Genomic DNA, 17,913 nt, shown 5'->3' with positions numbered 1-17,913 from the left:
TATTGCAGTCATGGCAAGAAAGAAAAATAATTAAAAATACATGTATTCATAAATTTGCGCACTGAGAGATGTATTACTTTGATTTTAAAAATGAATAAATAATATAGTAAATTAGTAATGTCAATGATTCCAAACCTTCGAACCCAACTGACTAACAACTGTAGGTTGTTAGTGCAACTTTATATGTGAGGGACAAACATGATTTTATGTCCTCTTCAGTGCTTCCCTTTACCCTCATTTGTGCTTCAAGAAACTCCAAACTTTTAATCTGACCCTCAGTTTTGATGCCAAAGTTTGTTTTTACTCAGTCTGACCCTCAATTCTGACACAAAGGGGATTTGTTTTACTCTCAGTCTTTCACCTTTAGGGGATACACTGCCTCTTTGACTTTTAGATACATATTTGGGATAATTTTCTCAAAGAAATTGTCTAGATGGTACAACAAAACACTGATGCCATGTTTAAGAATCCTTTTTTTAACTCAACATTGTATGCCATGAATGATAAAACTGGCAACGTTATTAGTGATATCTGTGGCTGTTTGTGGTGAAGATTTGTATTTAGCCTGTGCAGCTAGCATACTCACATTCGTTGGTTGCTGACTTGAAGCATTCGGTATGTCTTTTGCAGGAACTTTCAGCTGTTGTGCCAGGGATTATCTAATGTTGTACAATAATGGTGAATGGAACCGCAAATGAGTTGAGAGGTTTGTCGTTCCATTTGTGTGTTTGATTTCAGTTTTGCACATGCTACACACAGCGATCATTTCGTCAAGGGTTTTGGTGCCAAGCTCCCTTTTTATTGAAAAGTTATTCTAAATAGAACTATTTGCTCATGGATTCTTTATGAACTTATATTTAGAAGCTGCCATGATGGTAATGATGCTAAGCCTAATGGAAGACAGTGGTCTACTCAAAGTTAGTTCCACACAGTCTAGAGTAGGTGAGGGAGAAACCCAGCAATACTGGTATTTCTGTACTCATATCATGATATATCATATTGGGCATTAGTATTACAATTTACCGGTATATTGGTATATCATTACACCCTTAATAATAGCTGTGGAGCACTACCAAAAAGTTTGGATACAAGCTGGACCCTACTATCTTGACGAAATTACTTTTCCAGCCAGAATAGACAAAGTTTGCATAAATACAGTGAAGTGGGTGTAAAAAGTTCAAATTAGACACTTTACACTCATGTTTTTTGTGCATATTTTCATGTTAGATTTATTAAAATGATGACAGAAAATTATTAGCACTTTATGAAAATGTTAAAACGGTCAATATTTCACTTTACCGCAGTTGTTGTACAATACCTTCCATAATACATGTCACACAAAAAACTAAATTTGTTACTCCCAAACCCATGATACAGTCATGTATCAAGAAACATGTATTTTAGTAACAAATAATCAGAGAGAGAGAGATTTTTACAAGTACTTTGTATGACCCTAGGATGTACTGTCTATATAAACAGTAAACACTCCTGCTGAAAGCCCATGTAAAACTGTCCTTGGGTCATATATAATAATACATCATCACAGAGGCATTTAAAAGGTAAGATGCACACATAAGTAACAACCATTTCATAGATTACTTACATAGCTAAGAATAGATAGGTCAAAGCCATGGTGACTTCTTTGAAGACTGCTGTGTGAGAACCTGTTAGGCTAATTTGCATATGTTAAGTGGAACAACCCAATTCCTTTGAAACTATATAAATCAAGGAGATGCATTTTGAAGAACAAAAGTTATTATGCATCGTTGCCGCAAATGAGAATGTTCAAGGCACCTTTGAACTTGGATTTTCACTCCGTCGACAAATGCAAAACATGAGCATGGTTAGAATAGTGAATAAGTGTGATTCATTTTTGAAGACAAGATGTTTGAAATGCAGCTATTCTGGAAATTATGAACCATCTGCAAAGCAAGCAAAGTCCAGGAAACTAATTTTAGAACTCCTGCATGGACTTTGACTTTGTACAGTGCAGCAGCAAGAGGGAGCATTTTGTATTTTACACATACTGCACACACCATGTTAATATAAGTTAATCTGTATATAATTTGTAGGTTGTTTCCATTGCCACAGTGATAGACATGAGAGAGGAGACTAGGACAGTAAAGGGTCTTTCCCTGAAAATCCATGATAAAAGGCTGAAATTCAAAGCTGGACAATGGTAAGGTAAATCATGTTTCTTTTCACAATTTATGTATTATTTAATGATTGACTGTATAGTTTTAAATAAGAAATAGCATATTCCCATATTTTTTCAAGTCCCTAATTTTCACCACTATTCATACCATCTATCAGCTACTGATTGGGGCAGGTGCAGTAACTGATGTGTACACCTTCATACATCCACCCAATCACCTCAAGACCATGTCAGTATAAAGTCTGTTTTATATACAGGACGTGTACCTTATACCACACTCCCTAAGATGATAATTATGGCCCAGGTGTTGAAATAACTTGACAGGACCCTATATTTGTATTTTCAGTATGATGAATTGGATCTTGAACTGGTGATGTCTCTACTTCATCTCTGGTCAGTGAATGCCAATTTGCCATGTGACAGAACAGAGGTCAGCTAATAGGACAGATCAGGACATTTTCAAAACTTGGTCAGGAGTTTTTATTGCAAATCAGAAAATTTTCATCGACCCATTTTTGATTACAAATAGATGAAAATAACAAATGTTCAACTAATTACCTTTTTCTTTGTTATAATTCCATTTATATATTTATAAGTCAATCTTTTGTACTGAAAATTTGAATCATGCAGAATAGGGGTCATCTTATAAATGTGACATACCCAAAAAATCAGTAATCTGCAGGTAATGTTGGAAACTTGAGATGTTTGCAGTACATAAAAATACTGTGAATTCAAATATTTTTATGTTTCTATGCCATTATTCCAGTTTAGAAATGTGTATATGGTATTTGCTTTGTTTATTTGTTTTTTGACAGTATTCATTAAACATTACTTGTATGTACAATTATTTGGATTTTAAAATATTAGGGGTAAACTAGATACTACCCACTGCAAAGAGAAGTGTCCATCATTGTTGTTTCTCTTGGGTATTTACTAGCACATATATTGCCTCCATGTTTGTGGAAGTCCTGACAACCTGTATTTTTATTAATATTTGTGTTTTGCTGTATAAACACTGTTTGGTGCAATAACACTTTTGATTTAAGTTGTATTTTCTTTTTCCATTAGTTAGATTTTTAAATTCCCATGTGATATTTCTGCCAGTGCCTCACATGAACAGAGAAACCCTTGGCCTCACATGCCAATCCTGAAACTTTTGTTGAGCCACCACTTTATTACATTACTTGTTCAGTGCCAGGTAGAGTTCTACATCTTCCAGTGAATGTTTGACCATAATACCTTGTAGCTTGTAAAGACAGCACTCTCATTATTTTCCCACATGACAGCCATTTGATTGAGATGCTAATGAGACTTGCTGAGTGCCAGGTTTGATTCCTTGTTCTAGGATGTGCCCATGCTTATTCAGAGTTAGTGATTTATGATGGATTTTCCAGTTTCTTCTTGATCTTTTGATCTGAGATCACCATATGCTAACATCAGTCATCAAGAGAACCAAATGTTGTTGTTGTTGTTCTATGGTTTAACACCATTTTTCAGGACAAGATAGGCTATACATGGTGGCCAGTATAACTGGTGGAGGAAAAACCCTGGAAAACCCAGGGAAGAACCACCGACCCATGAGAAGCTACTGGCAGGCTTTCCCACGTACCTACGGTAACCAAGCCTTGGACTCGAACCCACGCAGACAGAGATGAGATGGCAGTGATCTGGAACAGTGAGCGTTTTAGACCACTCGGCCACTTGGGGCCCTAGGAACCAAATGTAGACAATAAAATGATTTTTTTCACAATTAATGACAAAAGCTGTAGTTCTCCAGTTATAAAATCCAGCTTGTTGATTATATCAGCAGGTGAATTTTTAATTGTATTTATGTCTAGGACAAGATTTCTCCAGTAATAAGCCCCTCTCTCATCACATTTATGATGCTGGCCACCCCCACCTCCAAGGCTTATAATGGAATAACGACCATAAACTTACAATGTGGGATGGACATGTTCTAAAAGTGGATGGATTCTGGATTTGAATGTTAATTATCTATTATCATGTTTTGACTATACATCTTTTGAAATCGCAGGGTGGACATGTTTATCCCAGATGTTCCAAAAGTGGGTGGATTCTCCATTTGCAGTTCTCCAGGCAAGTTAGAGAGGGAGGGGATTCTAGACCTGGCAGTGAAGTATAGCACCCACCCTCCTGCTCATTGGGTACACACACAGGTGAGTACAAGGTGTTGACTTACTGGCTGAGTAATTTTTTGTATTCATGGTACTGTAGTATACAGTATGCAACAACATAGATTAGTAACTTTTAAAGTCTTAAAATTCATGATAGTTTAATTACATTTTAACCTGGTCTGTCTGTATATAGTGACCACATCATGCAGTAATCATTATTTTGGTTTCCCTTAGATTTCCGTACCCTGTATATGTCATTCACAGCCTTTTTTGTTACCTTGAACTACATTGTACTGTATGAGGCAACCTACAGCCTACATTGTAAGAATATTTTTCTGGTCCTTTGTAGAAATACATTCATTTGAATCTGTCTATTTAGCTACCTAGCTAGCTAAGTAACTATGTAGCGATCTGTGTTTTGACTGTTGTCCATTACCTTTTTGTAATTCTCCTTCTGTCTCCTAATCTACCTAAATATGCTTACCTGTATATATTATAATTTAATTGATTAAGTGTAGTTGAAGTAATACACACAGCGCATCCTTCTCTCTGGCTCCTAGCTGGGCCTCTCTTTGTCTGCTATGGTTTCTCTGCCCAGACATGATGCCATTGCAGCCAGTATATGTTAATAGATACATTGTCGTGTTGAACCAGTCAGATGACTGAGTTGGATCAGATATTGTGTCAGTTAGGGTGGGTATTCTTATAGCAACTGGGATGCCTGTAGAGATGCATTCTCCTCAGTGTAGATACTGCATTTAATTTTTAGCATAATTTGCAGAAAGAACCACCTGCCTCCCCTCCTTTCACCATGTTTATTTGTGACATTTCTTGCATAGCATACCCTTCCAGCTGTTCGGGGTGGGGGGTGGGGGGTGGGGGCATTGCCGAATTGGCTGATGTTTATTATCATAGCAGTCCTCAGGATCAGAATTTTTGAGTTTCCGTTTGTGGGGGTGTAGTGGTTGTCTAGGGGTGGGGTTCTTCTTATAGACTTTAACGAATTATGAGAAGTTCCCCTGGTCCTTATTCAGAAGGTTAATTCTGGACACTATATTATTTATTGACTAAATATATTTATGGCTACGAGCCCCCAGTCAGCAATGCCGACAGTTAAATTAAAAGAAATACAAAGATGAAATTTAAACAATAACAATTTAATAAATGAAATTTAAAAGAATTTAAAGTAATCAATGTCTCTCTTTCACCCAATGATCCCTTTGATCATCATTTGAGTTCACAGTGTGAGGAGATTTTTCCCTTCTTGAGTGCTACTCATCTAAATCTCTTCGTTCCCTTGTCTTTCTCTCCTTTCGTGATCTCCACTTCCGCTTCCTCTTCTATAATCCTTGTTCCTTGCCGTTATCTTGACTTCCGGTTCCTCTTCTAGTATCCGGAACCCTTGACGATATCCCTTGAGGTCACCCGAAATTCACTCGGTATCTCTCACCGTCACCCGAAATTCTCTGAACTTCTCTCGTCCCCCGAAATTCTCTGAAATTCTTTCGTCCCCCGAAAGCTTCCTGTTGAAAGGTATAATGCATTAGCATAGGGTTATAAAAATCTTCCTTCACACTACGTCACTGAACTGAACCATCAGTTTAAGGCGGGACATTTGGGTCGCGCATGCGCACACATCGAAATTCCCATACACTTCCGCCGCTTACAAAAATGGCGCCATAACACAATCACACAAAGGATTCAAATATCTACATACTGAGCCCTATCAGTATATACATACAAAATATTTCAAATATGATTGTACTAAAATATTACTACGATTAGTAATATGACTATCTATATATTTATATATATTTATATATATTTCCTACACAAGCGTACCAAATCCACAGTATTCACATTCAAATGGTGATAAACGGCAATCCGTTACTCAATGGCAAAATCTATCATTACGTAAACAAATTTCTTGTCTACCAAAATATAACTACGCAAAGAATTACAATATTAATTCTTATAGCGGCTAGCGAGCAATACAATTCTTCACAAATACAAATCGTCCTTTCAAAAGGGCGTAAACGTAATAATCCACGAAATAATATGCACACATATTACTAGCGAAAGAAGAGAACATTTTCGCCTCACAAAATAAGGTGTACATAGTAACATTATGAATAATGATGCAACGAATCAACATCGTAATCAATCGTAAACAAAAGTACTAGCTAAAGTCATGAAAAAAATGCAAAATATTAAGGTCATAATTAACTATTCATACTTCAATACAAGTAAAATGTATACATACGACAAATTCTCTTCAATTAACAGCAATCGTATCAAGCAGAATCAACGTAACATCAAACTTACCTGATCGAAGCTATTTCATGAATTTCCTAAATTCCGCCAATTTTTACGAATGGCTAACGGAGTGTGTGTCACTGCGACTCTTAAACACCAACTGACGAATTTCAGGCTTGTACCAGTCTTATGTCAGTTTCTCGAATCAAGTCCCACCTACAACGCATCCCGATTGGATGGCGACGGACTCTGGTCATTTGATCGAACTGTCAATCATAAAAATGTCAGTCTGTGTGTCCCCATGTACTGTCCAGCCTACCATTGTCGGCTTCCGGCTCTTTGAAGTTGTCTACGTCACGTGTTCCCATGTACAAAGATTCCCGCCAGATTTCCACTCAAGAGCTCAAACAAAGACTGGGTTACGTAAGAGGATTAGCCAACTTAGGCACTTGGAAAAACAAAGCTTACCTGGCTCCACTTACAGACTTATAAATACATGTATAATACAAGGGGTTGGGGTAAAACATCACATCCCCCCACGCTTGAGAATAAAATCAGGATTTTATTCACTCAAACTAAAAAAGCAAAAGTGTTACACGATATAAGAACAAAATCAGCAAAATGAACTAAATGCTAAACTGAGTATGAACACGAAAATATAACAAATGATCTATATCATTTCGGCGCTTCTACTCATGAAATCTGCGCCTACGTTTTCAGATCCTTTCACGTATCTGATCTGCATCTGGTACTGCTGTAAAACAGCGACCATCGCATCAATCGACCATTGGACAACTTTGCCTGCGCCAGATAGGCGAGTGGTTGGTGGTCAGTCTCCAATATGAACTTACGTCCATATAGGTATCGCTCGAACCGTGATATGCCGAACACGATTCCGAGACATTCCCTCTCCGATACTGAGTAATTCTTCTCGGCAGCAGACAACTTCCGGCTGCCGTATGCGACAGGAAAAAGCGTCTTGTCATGCTCCTGGAGCAGTACTGCTCCCAGTCCCGTGTCGCATGCATCGGTGCGCAGAACGAATTCTTTATCCAAGTCCGGTAGACGAACAACTGCGTCGGATGTAAGTCTATCCTTTAGCGTTTGGAATGCGTGCTCACACGCATCTGTCCAAACGAACTTACTCGGGGTCCGTTTCTTGGTTAGGTCAGACAACGGGCCCGCAATCGCGCTGAAATTAGCGACATACCTCCGGTAATATCCGGCCAGTCCCAGGAATGACCTCACTTCCGTTTTCGTGGTGGGGCGTGCGGCGTTTCTCAACTGCTCCACCTTCGACTTCTCTGGAGACAGCGTGCCTTGGCTCAGGGTATGTCCTAAATAGTCTAATGTCCTGAAACCAAGGTGACATTTGGAAGGGCGGGCTGTCAAGCCCTCCTGACGTAGCCGCTCCAAAACGTCAGCTAACAGAGCGAGGTGTTCACCCCATGTCTCTGTAGCTAACAAGAGGTCATCCATGAAGTTGTGGACACCCCTATCGCGCAAGGGCTCCAACAACTTCCGCATCATTCTGGTAAAGACGCTGGGCGCGTTTTGTACCCCGAACGGCATCACCAACCATTGGTATGTCCCGTCGGGAGTAGCAAAAGCAAGCTTCGGTCGGTCTTCTTTCCTTACCGGAATTTGCCAATACCCCTTGGACAAATCCAGTTTGGAAAAATATTTCGCTTTCGAGACCGAAGCGAAGATATGTTCGGGGTCAGGTAGCATTTCAACTTGAAATTCTGTCACCTGATTCAGCTTCCGGTAGTCGACGCAGAACCGATGGGTGCCGTCCTTCTTCTGCACTAAGACTACTGGTGAGCTGTACGGAGAGTCGGCAGGTTCGATTACTCCCAGAGCAATCATCTGCTCGATTTCTTCCCTTACAACTTGTCGTTTCGCGTGGGGCAAGGGGTAGGGTTTACGCTGAACTGGTCGGTCGTCCCCCATCTTTAACCCGAACTCGACAAGCGTCGTCCTCCCGGGTTTTTCTGTTAGCACGTCGGAATATCCGGCCAGCAAGGTCTCTATCTCGTTCCGCTGCCCTTCAGTTAACATGGGGTCACACTCCATGTCCGACGGAGTCTCGGCCCTCGTTAATGGACAGCTCGGGACAGTGTTAGCACCTTCCGTATCGCCTTCGATATCCTCGGTGACTATCGCTGCGACAACAAAATCGCTGGCGGTCTCCCTTTCCCGGTACCTCTTGAGCAAATTGGCATGGTACAATTTCTCTTTCGTCGGTAGCTGTATCCGGTAGGTTTGACCTCCGACCTTCTTGGTGACGACGTATGGACCCCTCCAGGAAACTTGCAACTTGTTGTGTTCCTGGGGCAACAACAACAACACTTTGTCCCCTACTTCAAACTGACGTGGTTTTGCGCGCTTATTGTAATTTTTCGCCTGTTGCGCCTTAGCTCGTTTGAGGTTTTCTTGCGCGAGAGAACAAACCTCTTCCAGTTTGTTGCGCAAGTCCGCGACGTATTGGTAGGTAATGCGTACTTCCTCTACAGCGTGGTCGTCTGTCCACAGCTGTCTCAGTACGGCGATTGGGCCGCGTACGGTTCTCCCGTACAAGAGTTCAAAGGGAGAGAACCCCAAACTCGCTTGCGGTACTTCCCGGTATGCAAAAAGCATGGCCGGAATATACCGGTCCCAATCCCTGGGGCGGCCTTCGCACAATTTCTTGAGCGTGTTTTTCAAGGTCCCATTAAACCGTTCGACCAATCCGTTACATTGGGGGTGATACGGTGTAGTCGTGAGGTGTTTAATCGACATGAGGCGATTCACCTCCGCCATCACACGACTCGTAAATTGTGTTCCTTGATCGGTCAAGATCTCGTCGGGCACTCCGACTCTTGACCAGATCGCAAACAGAGCTTCCGCGACGGTTCCCGTGTCAATGTTACGCAACGCAACGGCCTCCGGATAGCGTGTAGCATAATCGACAACCGTTAAAATATATCGATTTCCGTGCGCAGACGCGGGTTTTATCGGTCCGATTAAATCCATGGCAACACGTCTAAATGGTTCATCGATAAGGGGCGTACTCCCCAAAGGGATGGGTCGCTGATCCGTTTTCGGTGCCATTCTCTGGCATTTGTCACAGGAGAGACAGAACCGTTTTACGTCTCCCTGGACCCCTGGCCAGTAAAACTCTTTTACAAGACGGTCACGCGTCTTAGCAATTCCCATGTGTCCACCCATGAGACTCTCGTGTGCAAGTTTCAGTACTTCGCAACGCTTTTCCTTTGGCACGACGACTTGCTTGAAGTGTTCGTTGTGTTTCCTGGCGTGTCGATACAAGATTCCCTTCTTGTAGACAAACTTCACCGCGCCGTTCGGAGTTTCCCTTTCTGTTCCCGCTTCTGCGTGTTTGTGCAACTGCGCCAGAGTTGCGTCCTCCTGTTGCAGCTTCCTTAACTCCGCTGGAATAACATTACTAACCGGTGTCGATGTAACTTGGATTGGCTTTTGTTTCGGCTGTCGACTCATGGCCCTGGTTTCAACAGCACTCACTGGCATAGGTGTGCAGGTTTCGGGGTTCGGCTGGGGTAACACGTAACGGCAACCCAATATGACGTCATGTGATAGCCCCTCCAAGCAAGCAGCTTCAATTTTCCCCTTCACGTATGGTGAATCGAGGTCAATGACAGCTACTGGTAATGAGTCACGCGCGCAGTTCGCGTACTGAACTTCTATTACCTCCCCTGTATAGTCCTCCGGCTTGACATATTTCTTGTCGACAAGCGCGGGGACGCTGCACCCAGTGTCATACAAGATGGTGGCGCCTTCACCATTGACAGTTGCGGCCGCAAGGTTGGCTGGGTTGCGACTCGCTTCCGGCACACCTTCCTTCTTAGCTACGACATTCACCTGGGTCTGCCTGCCCTTGGGACAGTCCCTGGCAAAATGCCCCAGGCGCTTGCAATTAAAACATGTCGGCGGCCCTCGCCGACTTGCAAGTCCTGGTTTCGTGGGTGAGGCCTGTCCAGGTTGATAGGCGGCAGCCCTACCTGTAGGTGCCCCTCCGACCTTCCCGTCGCCCTGACGGTTACGGACAGCCGGCTCAACCTCCCCCATACGACGCGACTCAGAGGGTCGGGGTCGGTCAGTAACCCCGGAACCTCCACTCTTCGAGTGCGCCTGCTTGTATCGCTCCGCCATGTTAGCGATCTCTTCGAGCGTCCGGTGTTCTCTTTCTGCTAAGAAAACTGTCAACTCGCGACGGTAAGTACCCAGGACATGTTCCTTGAGTATTACCTCGCGTAGCCCTTCGTACGTGCGTTCGACTTCGGCCATTTTCATCCACTTCTCAAATAAACCTCGAACACGGTTGTGGAATTGAGAGTGGGTCTCTGTTACCTTTTTCACCGAGTCCCGGAAAAGTTTCCGGTAAGTCTCGGCGGTCAGCCGATAATGGCAGAGAAGCGCCTTCTTGAGGGCAGTGTAGTCATCAGCCTCTTCTGCAGTTAAGCCGTGGTAGACTTCCCGAGCTGCACCTTGCAAAAAGGCTGAGACATTAATGGCCCAGTGCTGTTCAGGGACCTGATGAGCGCGTGCGAGTTTCTCAAACTGGACGAGAAAATCGTCAATAGCCTCCTCCCTATCATTGAAGCGTGACATGTTGATCTGGACTATCCGGTGGTCGATGGAAGGTCGGCCGGTTGTTCCAGAGCTTGTACTGGCGTCGTCCCGTCCGTTGGTCCTAGCTTCAACTCTGACCTTTTCCATCTCCAGAGTGTGAGCGAGTCTGGCTAGCTCCAGCTCTTTCTGGGCGTCTCGGTCCGCTGCTATCTTGGCTAACTCTTGGTCCGCTGCTATCTTGGCTAGTTCTCTCTGGGCTTCTCTTTCCGCTGCTTTTTCGGCCTTCCATTCCTTGATCCTTTCTTCTATAAAGGTTGCCAGGCGATCTCCCTCGTATCCAAGATCTTCCGACCCCATGGCGCGGTATTCCTTTATCATTTGTCGTTCGGTAGCCATTATATTAATGTAAAGTGATACCTTGTCTCAAAATTCAAACAATATACAGATATTTGTAATACCAGTTTAAATACTTACCTGTCGACAACAACTAGTTTCGTTCAGGTAAGATATTTGTTCGATATCTGCTTCACACGTACTGCTATGAATGGAAGATCTACAAAGCCTGCACATATGACAATAAAAATACAAGATGAGAAAATCACAAAATTTCAAATACAAAGAATGGGAAATATCTCACACTGTTCACTAATACTTCTACCAATAACTTTAAGTCCCAAAATAATATATATGTCTAATTCATATCCCGGACGAGCGCCCACTGTGGGGGTGTAGTGGTTGTCTAGGGGTGGGGTTCTTCTTATAGACTTTAACGAATTATGAGAAGTTCCCCTGGTCCTTATTCAGAAGGTTAATTCTGGACACTATATTATTTATTGACTAAATATATTTATGGCTACGAGCCCCCAGTCAGCAATGCCGACAGTTAAATTAAAAGAAATACAAAGATGAAATTTAAACAATAACAATTTAATAAATGAAATTTAAAAGAATTTAAAGTAATCAATGTCTCTCTTTCACCCAATGATCCCTTTGATCATCATTTGAGTTCACAGTGTGAGGAGATTTTTCCCTTCTTGAGTGCTACTCATCTAAATCTCTTCGTTCCCTTGTCTTTCTCTCCTTTCGTGATCTCCACTTCCGCTTCCTCTTCTATAATCCTTGTTCCTTGCCGTTATCTTGACTTCCGGTTCCTCTTCTAGTATCCGGAACCCTTGACGATATCCCTTGAGGTCACCCGAAATTCACTCGGTATCTCTCACCGTCACCCGAAATTCTCTGAACTTCTCTCGTCCCCCGAAATTCTCTGAAATTCTTTCGTCCCCCGAAAGCTTCCTGTTGAAAGGTATAATGCATTAGCATAGGGTTATAAAAATCTTCCTTCACACTACGTCACTGAACTGAACCATCAGTTTAAGGCGGGACATTTGGGTCGCGCATGCGCACACATCGAAATTCCCATACACTTCCGCCGCTTACAAAAATGGCGCCATAACACAATCACACAAAGGATTCAAATATCTACATACTGAGCCCTATCAGTATATACATACAAAATATTTCAAATATGATTGTACTAAAATATTACTACGATTAGTAATATGACTATCTATATATTTATATATATTTATATATATTTCCTACACAAGCGTACCAAATCCACAGTATTCACATTCAAATGGTGATAAACGGCAATCCGTTACTCAATGGCAAAATCTATCATTACGTAAACAAATTTCTTGTCTACCAAAATATAACTACGCAAAGAATTACAATATTAATTCTTATAGCGGCTAGCGAGCAATACAATTCTTCACAAATACAAATCGTCCTTTCAAAAGGGCGTAAACGTAATAATCCACGAAATAATATGCACACATATTACTAGCGAAAGAAGAGAACATTTTCGCCTCACAAAATAAGGTGTACATAGTAACATTATGAATAATGATGCAACGAATCAACATCGTAATCAATCGTAAACAAAAGTACTAGCTAAAGTCATGAAAAAAATGCAAAATATTAAGGTCATAATTAACTATTCATACTTCAATACAAGTAAAATGTATACATACGACAAATTCTCTTCAATTAACAGCAATCGTATCAAGCAGAATCAACGTAACATCAAACTTACCTGATCGAAGCTATTTCATGAATTTCCTAAATTCCGCCAATTTTTACGAATGGCTAACGGAGTGTGTGTCACTGCGACTCTTAAACACCAACTGACGAATTTCAGGCTTGTACCAGTCTTATGTCAGTTTCTCGAATCAAGTCCCACCTACAACGCATCCCGATTGGATGGCGACGGACTCTGGTCATTTGATCGAACTGTCAATCATAAAAATGTCAGTCTGTGTGTCCCCATGTACTGTCCAGCCTACCATTGTCGGCTTCCGGCTCTTTGAAGTTGTCTACGTCACGTGTTCCCATGTACAAAGATTCCCGCCAGATTTCCACTCAAGAGCTCAAACAAAGACTGGGTTACGTAAGAGGATTAGCCAACTTAGGCACTTGGAAAAACAAAGCTTACCTGGCTCCACTTACAGACTTATAAATACATGTATAATACAAGGGGTTGGGGTAAAACATCACACCGTTATCAATGTCCCAATATTCCTCATATCAGCCCCTTGCAGCTCCACAGAGGTGTCAGACACTATTCACAACCCTACACACTCCCCCACGTCTCTCTTCCTGAATTATCCCTATAGAAACAATTGCAAAGCTGGGCCATTGCCAAGTTTCATGCATTCACAACTTTGCTTTTGACCCCCAATTTGTGTCAGTACTTAAATGTACTCAACTATTATGTCCATATACTTCATACCCGCTTCCTACGGTGCATGTGTGGAGTATTGGCTGATGTTTGTTATCATAGCAATCCTCAGGATCAGACTTACTGAGTTTTGGTTACCAGTGTCCCTATATACAGTGTGACCCCGCTATAGTGCGCTGTTATAACGTGAATTCAAATATAACATGGTCATGGCGTGGCTCCCTAAATTTCGTATACATGTATTTTTCTTGTGCACAAAAAAATAATTTTAAAAAGTACAAAAAAACGTAAAAAGGTTGCTTATCATTTTGGGGAAGAGATCGCTTATGAATAATACAAGACAATCGTCGCTTGGCTCCTGAAATTTTATATGTATTTTTCTCGTACACGAAAAAGTATATTTTTTCTTCTTAAAAGTAAGAAGAAGAAAAAACGCATAAAAAGTTTATTCTGGGATCGCGTAGATCTTTGCCAATGTCGCAAACTTGGCTTGTTTTTCTTTATTGGCTGCAAAATATACCATGTGGCTTTTTTTATTTGTTGGTGACATGGTTGACTGTTTAAACTTTTATATACAACGATTTGTTTGGAGTGCAGAAATTCAGAGACCCCATGAAAGGAAGCTACAAACTGGATATAAAATGCAATGAAATTTATTTATTGTTACATAAACAAATTCTTTGTCCATACTGACAAACCATCTAAACAGTGCATTGTTATATCATAATCCGCTTATCCTGACATCTAGCATGAGTTCTGTATGTTGTGAAATAACCGCTTTTTTGTTGTTAAAATTTCTGGTAAGAGATCAACCGGACGAGACATTGTCTCGTAATCTATCTTTAATTCGATTTTCGGCTGCTCGCTAGTAATTAATATATTTACAAAAATTGACATTTGTATGTGGATGGTAAGTAAAATTCCTCTTCTTTTCACTCAGAATTAAGTCCTTCAGAACACTCATGTTTTCTGTCATAATCCGTGTCATCAGAACACCTGCGTCTCTATTGTCCATTGACCCATTGTTAATTTTCAGATGCATGTGTGGAAGGCAGCATCACGCTGCTACCACAAATGTAAAAAAAAACAAAAAATAATAAAAAAGTCTTGCTTTATTCAGTAGGCATGGAGGGACAGTAACTAGAATAGTCTAAATGACAACCAATTCCTTTTTAAAATGTACCGAGATAAAATAGTTTGCTGAAATTTCAAAGGAAACAGATTACCTTTGAAGCACCGACTGTTATGAAAACATACTCAGCAAATGGAAAAAATACCATTCTCAATCATGCAATAAAATTATTTGATGTTGCCGCCACAATAAGAAATGGGCATTCGTTTGGTTCTCCAAAGCTGACCTTGAGCGGTGACTTCAATAGCGCATGCACCCTTCTTCAAAGAAAGCCAACTACAAGCTTTCAATAACAGCAAAGAACTTTTCTTCAGAGGAAGTCAGTACCAAACTTAAATAAAAGTGATGGAATCTGATGGATTTTTGCATTTTCCAACGTGACTGGAACACGTTAACTGTGCTGTGAAAGTTTCTTTTTTGTAGGGAAAAGGTTTATGTTTACGAACGCTACTAACAACAGCTTAATACGCAAACTAACTTTTACCGACTTGGAACCGTACTTTAAAGTAAATGTGCTTCGTCATTCGTTACATGATTGTGCTATGTTTTCCCACTGAAATCAGACCAATATGATCTGTTACAAAATTAATAAATATTTTAAAGCTCTGTGTGTGCATATTTTTGATGGAATCACTTGTATTGTGGATTCAATGTACATGATGAGGTTCGCAGGTGTTGATACTCTAATCATGCTATACATTAGACATTTATATATAAACAGTATTCACGTATATGTACCAATTCATGGTTCTCTAAATAAAGTAAACTATTATATTATGTCTTCTTTATTTTCACTACAGGTGTATTTCTCATTTAATATGCATCAATTTAAGATGGTAACTGTGCCGACGAAGCACATATTTTACTGCCTGCATTTATTACCCACACACACACCCACAATTTTTTGAGGGGTACATTTTGTTCAGCTCACTGACTTGGTTGCAGGATTCGGCCCCATTATGCCAAAGATTATTTATATTTACAATAAAGTTAATATTGAACCTGTATATTGTGTGTTATTTAAAATGATGACTTGTTTATTAAGACCTTTTTCATCTGGTATCCTGAGTGGTTATATCCCCTGCAACTGAAGTATGCAGGAGTCTGTTTTTCCATCTGCACATGGTACTATTAGTGGCTTGGTATCACCTGAAGCCATCAAGATATCTTCATGAAACTTAGTATGCTATTGTATTTTGGCTTGGCATAACCTGTAAAAAATGCCTCTGATCAACATTTTATGACTTGTCTACATCTTGAATAAAGATTGTGTGCACACATCTTGTCCAGTTATTTGACCAGAACCCTTTAAGATATATTCATAGACTTGATATACATTTGTATTATGAAAACATTTTGTGTCCCATATAATGTTTGGCTTTGTAAGATTATCACTTTTATAGCTGTTCCATTAGCACTCACTGACAGATCAAATTATGTATAAGTTTCACTATCAGCATTACCACAAAGGTTTTTAATAAAAATCCAAACTTGCCTCAGTTCTGAAGTAAACATATGCACATGTTTGTATAAAAGACAGGGAATCAAAAGGAACAGCACCAATCAACAAAATTTGAACACTATTTGCCATTCTTTGAAGATTTTGATCATAGCTTTTGCAGTTTTATGGAACCTTTGGAAGAAATATTGTCATAATTTGGAGATGAAAAAATAAGTAGTAGAAAAATATTTTGTCTTTGAAATATAAAATATCCTGATTATTTCAGAAAAATTTGTCTATGCATCAGACTATTGCACTGTGAGGCATATGTAAAACTTGTGTCAATAATGGCATCGTCATCATCAAAAGTTTGTGCTAGATTTTGTCCAGCCTGCTTAGAAACTTGACATTTTACTTTAAAATCCATCCATATGATTGTTCACACCTTAAATTCAAAAATGTTGCACTTAGCTAAATATACATGGGCTAAATAAAAAAAGGGATCTCTTCTGTTAAAGTTTTTGCAAGTCAGAAAGGGGAAAACAATTTGATAGATGCACTTGAGACACCGGATTCCACAAAACACTTATTTTTTAAAAATGGATTGGATACTTTCTCCTTAGAAACATCTCATGAACTCATTTGCCCAGTAAATGTGTTTAATTTTTTATTACCATCAATAAATAATTGCTATTCCAGGGGTATGTTTGGCATTTAAAATAGATCGCCATTAATTAAATGAAATTTATGTTTTTCTGGCTAGTATTTGTTTTTGCCACATCTTAATCTCAATGTAATAGTAATTCATTTTACTATTTTTCATGGGGCCCCCGAGTGGCCGAGAGGTCTAAAGTGCTCACCGTTCCAGATCACTGCCATCTTACCTCGGTCTGCGTTGGTTCGAGTCCAAGGCTCGGCTAGCGTGGGTACATGGGAAATCCTGCCAGTAGCTTCTCGTGGGTCGGTGGTTCTTCCCTGGGTTTTCCAGGGTTCTTCCTCCACCAGTTATACTGGCCGCCATGTATAGCCTATCTTGTGCTGAAAAATGGTGTTAAACCCTAGAACAACAACAACAACAACAACAACTATTTTTCTTGGGATACTTGTTTTTGTGGATTTCATGGTAGACTTCTTTCTGTGGATTTCACTGGTCACTAGTGTTTTGTGGAATTCATAGAGTACTTGTTTTTGTGGAATTCATTGCATACTTGTTTTTGTGGATTTCATGGCTGATATAAACCTTGAACACAGAGACCTGTGAACAGTTATCATTATATGAAACAATGGGACTACTTCCCCACTCCTCAAATTTCAATGCCAGCAAATATATTTGTTTTAGCAAAATGATAAAAATTTCTTCTTATGCACACAAATAAAAAATTAATTCACATCATTAAATCCTAAGTATATTTTTGGCAAAATATTTCAGTATTTGATAATGTTTCATCAGATGCAAAAATTGCA

At 40.2% G+C, this 17,913-nt stretch overlaps 2 protein-coding genes across 7 annotated transcripts in view; one reads left to right on the top strand and one right to left on the bottom strand.

The window, feature by feature from the left end:
- Window positions 1-17,913, top strand: part of LOC149776396 (oxidoreductase NAD-binding domain-containing protein 1-like) — a 45,726-nt gene that overhangs the window by 12,968 nt on the left and 14,845 nt on the right. For 4 of the 5 annotated variants that reach the window (XM_089940771.1, XM_089940769.1, XM_089940772.1 and 1 more), the window contains exons 3-4: window positions 2,073-2,179; window positions 4,191-4,332. In XM_089940771.1, coding sequence (XP_089796897.1) covers window positions 2,073-2,179; window positions 4,191-4,332 — 249 coding nt within the window. Of the gene's footprint in view, window positions 1-2,072; window positions 2,180-2,501; window positions 2,586-4,190; window positions 4,333-17,913 lie in introns of those variants that run through there. The other variant, XM_089940773.1, reaches the window with a different exon arrangement.
- LOC149776397 (uncharacterized) lies at window positions 5,243-13,688 on the bottom strand. 2 transcript variants are annotated; one of them, XR_016416033.1, is made up of 2 exons: window positions 6,616-13,688; window positions 5,243-5,813 (listed from the first exon to the last, which is right to left on the bottom strand). XR_016416033.1 is itself a non-coding variant. In XM_089940766.1 (2 exons), the coding sequence occupies exon 2, from the start codon at window positions 11,530-11,532 to the stop codon at window positions 7,273-7,275; it is 4,260 nt and encodes a 1,419-aa protein (XP_089796892.1). In that variant the 5' UTR covers window positions 11,533-12,429; window positions 13,232-13,688; the 3' UTR covers window positions 5,243-7,272. The 2 variants fall into 2 exon arrangements, 1 of the variants encoding a protein (XP_089796892.1); XM_089940766.1 differs by having other exon boundaries at window positions 5,243-12,429; window positions 13,232-13,688.

This window comes from Sinohyriopsis cumingii, chromosome 18 (genome assembly GCF_028554795.1).
Source record: "Sinohyriopsis cumingii isolate HCF-2022 chromosome 18, ASM2855479v2, whole genome shotgun sequence".
In the NCBI taxonomy this organism is placed as follows: Eukaryota; Metazoa; Mollusca; class Bivalvia; order Unionida; family Unionidae; genus Sinohyriopsis; species Sinohyriopsis cumingii.
The sequence above is the reverse complement of the archived record's forward strand: the minus strand, read 5'-3'. Positions and strand labels throughout refer to the sequence as shown.